Source organism: Mauremys reevesii, linkage group 1, assembly GCF_016161935.1.
Source record: "Mauremys reevesii isolate NIE-2019 linkage group 1, ASM1616193v1, whole genome shotgun sequence".
Classification (NCBI taxonomy): domain Eukaryota; kingdom Metazoa; phylum Chordata; order Testudines; family Geoemydidae; genus Mauremys; species Mauremys reevesii.
The window spans coordinates 10,454,358-10,461,911 of record NC_052623.1 but is presented as its reverse complement, the minus strand read 5'-3'; the positions used below and the strand labels follow the sequence as shown (position 1 = coordinate 10,461,911).

General features: G+C 49.6%; 1 protein-coding gene across 1 annotated transcript; it reads left to right on the top strand.

Annotated features, from left to right (window-relative positions):
- The first annotated feature begins 446 nt into the window (after nt 1–446).
- Nucleotides 447–1,382, top strand: LOC120395961 (olfactory receptor 51G2-like). The gene has a single exon (XM_039520798.1). It carries the CDS (start codon nt 447–449, stop codon nt 1,380–1,382), a length of 936 nt encoding a protein of 311 aa, XP_039376732.1.
- The last annotated feature ends 6,172 nt before the right edge of the window (nt 1,383–7,554 follow it).

The following is a 7,554-nucleotide window of genomic DNA, read 5'->3' as shown; positions in this document are numbered from 1 at the left end:
CTCTAAACCTTCCTGATTTACAGCACAAAATATGTCTAACTGGTGGGTGTCAGGGGGGAAATTTTCCTGGGAAGAGGTTATCTCATAGCTGCCTGTGGCAAGACTGGATGGTGCTGGTCCTGCCATGAGTGCAGGGGACTAGACTTGATGACCTCTCGAGGTTCCTTCCAGTTCTATGATTCTTCCACCTTCCTCTGAAGCTTGTGGAACTGGCTACAGGCTACTGGGCTAGAAGGACTACAGGTCTTATCCAGTCTGGCAATGCCTATCTTCCTATTGGTCCCGTAAATCCCAAACTATGTTTTTGCTGATCTTCCTTGAGCTCCGGGGAGTCTCTAGAATTGCACAGAGAGCAGAATGATGTCTCGATAAATATCATCTAGTCTCTTGTTATTTTTCCTATCAGGAAGGAAAGTTCAAAACTCATAGGACCTTCTCAGTCCATTATGTCAGCTGTCAATGAAACCAAATTGAACCCTGACATTTTCCTTCTCACCGGGATGCCTGGGCAGGAAGACGTCCATCTCTGGATCTCTATCCCCTTTTGCTTAGTGTATTTTATTTCAATAGTAGGAAATTCAGTCATTCTATTCATTATAAAAACAGATCCAAGCCTCCATGAGCCCATGTACATTTTCCTTTCCATGTTGGCCGTCACAGACCTTGGCATATCGATAACCACCATACCGACGATACTGGGCATATACTTGTTTAACTCTAGGGAGATCAGCCTCAGTGCTTGTTTTACCCAGCTGTTCTTTATCCACTTTCTTGCAAAAATTGAATCCTCCATGCTCTTGATGATGGCCTTTGACCGTTTCATTGCGATCTGTAACCCACTGAGATATGCTTCAATCTTAACCCTGCCGAGAATAGCCAAGATGGGGTTTTTGTTTGTGCTAAGAGGGGTGGCTGTAGCATTACCATTCCCCTTTCTCCTGAAACGGTTCCGATACTGTCGAACCAACGTCCTCTCCCATTCCTACTGCCTGCACCAGGACATCATGAAGTTGGCTTGTACAGACATCACAGTCAATAACATCTATGGCTTATTTATTACACTCATAACGGTGTGGTTGGACTCGCTGCTCATCTTCCTCTCTTATGTGATGATCCTCAAAGCAGTGCTGAGCATCACATCCCACACGGAGTGCCTCAGGGCCTTGAACACCTGCATCTCCCACCTCTGTGCTGTCCTGGTCTTCTACATGCCAGAGTTCAGCCTGACTGTCATACACAGATTCTGGAAGAGCTCTTCTCCCTTGCTTCAAATTCTCCTCGGCTACATCTACCTACTGGGCCCACCCCTGATTAATCCAATTGTGTACAGCATGAAAAGCAAACACCTTCGTGCGAGGATAATCAAGGTGTTTGTTAAATGAATAGTCAGTTCATCATCCATCTGCAAGGTTGGTGATACAGGACTTAAGAAAAACAAGTCATGGCTACCTATTCCATCCTGGACCCTTAAGTCTAAGACTACACGAGCTACTGATTTCCACCCTTTAGAGAGAAGTTCCGATGGGGTGTAAAACCTGGAGCAATGGATGTGGGGCTGTTCCCACCCGCTTTGAGGGAGGACAGGGCACGGGGGGGAGGAGACCAAGGCAGGCAGTGGCATTTACAAAGTCGCTGTGTTCATGGAGAGCCCAGGGACCGGTTGAATGTTAGCCCATAAAGAGCAGTATCGGTGGCTACTCCGACCTCAGAATTCCTGTTGATACAGTCAATAAAGAGAAGGGATGTGAATGTTGTTTCTCACTACACCTGGCCTGTCACACCGTCCCGTCTCTATTTAAACATCCACAGGTCATGAAAAAAGCTGCAGAGCTGTTCTGTGGTCACAGTTCCGGCCCTTAATGATCACTCTGGGAGCTGCATAATCCATTGGGCTGCACAAGCTGTGGACGGGGGCTATTCAAGGGACACGGTCACCCACTCTTCCCCTACGCCCTCAGCCGGGTGCTTGTGATTGAGTGGTGTCAGAGACGTGATTAACACAGGATCCCCAGGAGAAGCCGTTCAGGTAACACCCCGCACCCCTTATTGATGGCTCAGCACACAGAAGCATATTCCCTCCTACTCCTCCCCTCTGTTTGTGCTCTCCCAGTAATACAAAGGGGTGGAAACAGGCCTCACCTCCCCAACAGAGTCACGGTCATCTCCTGTCCCAGCCCAGCCCATTCAGTGTAGGGTGACCACCTTTTCAAAAGCCAAAAGCAGGACACATGCAGGAGCCCTACCCCCACATGGCCTCACCCCTGGCCCTCTTCTTCCTCCCAAATTCCCACCTCCTGCTCCTCGTCTTTCCCCAAGCCTCGCCCACTGACTAGGCTGGACGTCACAGACAGGCCATTGTAAGAGGAGCCCAGGGAGCAAGTGCTGCTCTGGTAAACCCCAGACCCAGTCAGAGGGTGTGGCCTCATAGCAAGGGGGGCGGGGGCACTAAGGACCTCCTCAGACCCCTAACTGTGAAAAGCTTATAGCATTGCTGCCTCATGTCTCCTTCTCTGGAGAACAACAGACAAAGAGAAAGTTTCTTTCTCAATTTTGAAAGTTCAGGCCTTCCTATTGGCTCTTTTGGTCAGGTGCCCACTCCTTTTCTTTTACCTGTGGGCCTCTTAACCCTTTACAGGTAAAGGAAGCAGAGAACAAACACTAAGAGGGATTTTACAGCAAACTGGCCGGATGGATGCCCATAAAAGGGAGCTACCCCCACCCCCCACTTCATTTATCGCATGCCCCCCAAATCACAGAGGGTGCTGGCCAGCCTGGTTCAGGTCGGGTCCACACCGGCTGGGATTTCTTCCTGCAGGTTTAGGAAACAGAGTTAATAAGTTACATGCACTGCTAATTTTACTAATAATTACATGAAGAACTAAACAGAACTTTTTACATTTGAAGGACTACAATGACTTAGAATGCAGGGACATTTTTACCCAGCTGATTCTGGGAAACCTTCCCAGAAGAGTGCATCAGCCACTTTGTTAGAGGCTCCTGAAATGTGTTGTATTTCAAAATCAAAGTGTTGAAGAGCTAAACTGCACTGAAAAAGTTTTTTGTTAGTCTCTTTGACGGTGTGAAGCCACTTCAGTGCAGCATGGTCAGTCTACAAGTGGAAACGCCGTCACCAAATGAATGGACGTAGCTTTTTCAGAGAATACACAATGGCGTAACGTTCTTTTTCTGAGACTGACCAGTGGCTTTGCCTCTAAGAAAATGTTTTGCTGATAAACACGACAGGATGGAATTGTTGATGTGGTCCTTACTGCATTAAAACTGCTCCTACATCATGCTCGGACGCATCTGTGGTCGCCCGTGAATCTGAGAATATAGCGGGTGCATTTCGCAGTCTGAAAGGGAGCTACCCTCTCACCTTCATTTATCACACATGCCCTTGCATGCCCTTCTGAGTCATAGCAGCCATTACTGATAGGCTGTCTGGAACATTCTCAGGAATGCTCACCTGGTGGGGGATAAACTTCTCCTAACGGATATTGTTTCCTCTAATGGCCCATTAACCTGAACTGGCCCTTCACAACTAGCTGTCTTCAATGGAAGCATTCTACTTCTACTATCTACAGATACATAGTCAACATTCATAAGTTCAGATATAAAAATGATACATGCATATAAATATGATCATCATATTCTGAAAACCATAACTTTTTCATAGACACCTCACAGGACACATTTTGTACAAGATGCATTATAACGATGTCATAATCACATCACAATGATATTACGGTGATGAATATGGGGGCAGTGTCACAACCACCTCCTCAGCTGCCCTGGAACCTGCATGGTGCATATAACAAGCTCAGGTTCTTTGGGAAAAGACAAACTTTTCCCCAGGTTGACTTCAGGTCTCAAGAGAGGTGGTGCGGCATGGCTGGGGGAGAGGGCTGCGGAGGCTCTGGGCATCTCCAGGATGGGGGCGGAGGCACTCAGCATTCTGGCTGCAGGGTAGGGTGTGCCTCATGCAGAAGGAGTGAGGCTGGGGGGCTAGCCTCCCCGAAGGGTGCCTCCACCTGTCACCCATTTTCAAAACCATTAGGAAAAGGATAAAGAATATGACAGAAATATATGAATCTCTAAATCTGTGGTATGCCCACACCTTGAATATTTGTGTAGTTCTGGTCGCCCCATCTCAGAAAAGATACATTAGACTTGGAAAATGTACAGACAAGGGTGACAAAAATCTTTAGGGGTATGGAACAGCTTCCAGATGAGGAGAGAAAAAGACTGGGAATTTTCAGCTTGGAAAAGGGACGACTCAGAGGGGATATGATAGAGAGCTATAAAATCATGAGTGATGTGGAGGAAATGAATCAGGAAGAGCTATTTACCCCTTCACAAGCAGCAGGTTTAAATGAAACAAAAGGAAGTATTTCTTCGCACAACGCCCAGTCAGCCTGTGGAACTCATTACCAAGTGATGTTGTGAAGGCCAAATGTATAATTGGGTCCAGGTAAGATCATGGAGGAGTGGCTATTAGCCAGGATAGTGAGGAATGAAACCACATGCTCTGGGTGTCTGTAAACCACTGACTGTCCGAGGATGGGAGCAGACGAGGGAGGATAAAACACTCAATAATTATGCTGTTCTGTTAATTGCCTCTGAAGCATCTTCACTAGCCACTGTCAGAAGACAGGACATGGGCTAGATGGACCATTGGTTTGAATCTGTTGGTGTCACTAGGCATAGCTACCAGGTAACTCGGGGGGGGGGGAGGGAGACCACGAGTGTCAATGAAGCCCCCCTGCTCTGGGTCTACGTGAGCCAAAGCAACTCCATCTTGTGAACTTTAACCAACCTAAATGCTAACAGCCTAAAAGCAGAATATGTAACCGTCAGCTTTTCTAGCAGACAGCTGCAGTTTCGCTTGAACTAGCAAAAGCGGTAGTAATAAGGGGGGGAAGTCTGCATGCGTCTAGGCCGGCAAGGCCAAAGATAAGCATGCGGACAAGAACTTTTCTAACACGCTATAAGGTAACTGCTGTCGGGAAGGGCGGGGTGAGGGGAAAACAGAACAAAAGGCTTACACAGACAGCTTGAAATATAAAAAAGGAAACTTGCTTGTATTTGGTGTGCTTGATTTAAGACGTGTCTGTCTCCTGGCATCGCTTTGAGATCTCAAATAAACTTGGTTTGCTTCTCCACGCTGCTGTGTTAATTAGTGCGACGCACACCGGGCAATGAACCCCGTTATTGCCCCCCTCGAGCCCTTTGGGCCGGCAACAAATCCATACGGTCATTCTTATGTTCTTAAACTGTTCCTCTGATGGGTGGTTTGATTCAGACAAGCCTTTTCCAGGAGATCTCTCTGTTATAGAGCTTGCGTAGCCACTGTCCATGGTAGGATGACATATGCATATTTTCAATAATCTTTTTGGCCAGGACAATCCCCTTTTTAAGTCCCGTCTCAGACTTTTTTTTTTTTTCAAAAGGAGGCATTTGTCCTGTTTGCTCTTGCTGACTTGATCAGTTGGCAACAGCAAACAGGATAAATGCCCACTTCTGTCAAAAAAGTGGGGAAATGGAGAGCAGAGGAATGTTTGGGGGAGGTGAGTGGAGATGTCACACCCCACAAGAGATGAGGTAGAGCCGTGGGGGAGGAAACAGCCTCCTGAAACCTGAGGGGGCTTGTACCTATTGGGTTTCTGGGAAGTGGGCGGGCGGAAGCTAAAGGATCCCCCCCACAGCCTAAGGGGAGGATCTACAGGACCTCAGAAACCCACTAATTTCGGGGGACAACTAATAAAAGAACAGGGACAGGAGTGCGGTCAGAGGGTCATAAGAAAGGGGCCTGATGGGGACACCGGCAGAGAACCCTGGACAGCGCCCACTGCTCCTCAAAGGTGTCAAGGGAGCCAGTGGATGCTGCCCAGAGGAACTCTGCCCGGAGACGTGAACGGACAGAGGATCGGAACCAAGCCCCACAGTCGCAGGAGTCTCCATTGGAACAACCTCCTCTCCCTGGTTGTGTAGATGGTCGTTTTAGCCAGGGCGAAAAGGAGGTTGATCAGGAGGTCCCGCCACTTTGTGGGGCCACGGATAGGGAGTGCATGGAGAAGGAGGTGAGGGGAAATGTGCAGCCAGAAACGTAACAGTTTATTGGTGATGAGGGGGCCTGTAGCAGGATGGTTACCCTGCTTCTGCCCTTCGGGGCTTAAAACAGCCCTGGGGGGAAGGTTGTGGCTGGGAGCTGCTAAGCGGGGCTGATTGGGAAGTGGTTGCAGCTGGGCCGTGCCCCAATCAGGCCACAGCTGGCTGTATAAAGAGGCTGGGAGCCAGGAGCCCAGACAGTCTTCCTCTGCCTGTAGAGGGAGAAGGGTCTGGCTGCAGGGAGTTAGAGACAGGGTACTTGAGTGAAGCAGGGCTGGGGAAAGGCAGAGGAGCTGGGGAGTTCCCACCTGGAAAGCCCCAGGCTGCGGCCTAGCACAAGGCCAACAGGTACTGGGGGTTGCAGAGGGCAGCCCAGGGGTAGGCCTAGGCAGCAGGTCCAAACCCAACCTTGCTGGTGATGAGTAGGCTGATACTGCAGTCTGCCCAGGGCATGGGGGCTAGACGATGACTGGCAGTAGCCATATACTGAGGCGAGGTGGGGATAGTGGGTGGGGGTTTCCTTGGGATGGGGAGACCCTGAGCGAAAGGAGTTACTGCCAGGGGGCAGCACCCCAGATAAAGGGGCACTGGGGTCCTGGGAGGGACACGGGGCCAGAGGACAGGCGGATCACCGGCCTGCAGAGGGTGCTCCTGGAGGCTGGAGAAGCGTTAATTCCTGATCACCAGCAGGAGGCGCCGCAGGGGTGAGTCTGCTCTTCTACAGGGCCCCTACAGAGTTACAGCAATAGGCAACAGCATTTCATGGGGGTGGGAGGCTTAATGCGAGCTTCTGGGGGTCTCCTGTTTTCTCTTTGGGAATTGTAGTCACCCTAAGGGGCTACTCAGTGTGGGAGGCTAATGGAGGGCTACTTCCACTTAGTGGTGTGGTCCTGTAGCATGAGGGACAGAGGCTCATGGTTTGAGCTGGAGCTGGGCTGGAAAATACACAACATTTTGACCCAAACTATAATGTTTCCTTTGCATCCTTTTTTGGGGTGAGTTTTCATAGAAAATGGATCATTGTTCTCTGAAAGCTCAGCTGCCATGATGTTGCCCAGCTGCAGCTGCCTGGATCCCCAAGAGAAAGTGGAGGCTTTTCATCTGCCTCTCCCTCGTAACATAATGAAGGTTGCACTGACGGAGTCTATGGCTGCACTCTGGGTATAGAAAGGTCAATACCTCCTAACCAGTCTACGGCTGGGGTATTGTGCCCATCTGCTACTCTAACCAGCCTTCCCATCTCTGTGCAGCCCCCGCCACCCTGTACCCCTTCAGCAGATCCTGTGGGCAATGGCTACAGTGACAGGCCCTGGTAGCACATCTCTGATGAACCTGTGCTAGCAGGAAGCTGGAGAGTATCCTATTGTAGTTGTAGAGGCACAGAGATTGGGGGATGGGTGGGCCTAGCTAGCAGTGGATCACTGAGATCTGTGCATAACTTTGGGG

Coding starts and splice junctions, on each gene's coding strand:
- LOC120395961 (XM_039520798.1), top strand. CDS start 447: ATGTCAGCTGTCAATGAAACCAAATTGAACCCTGACATTTTCCTTCTC.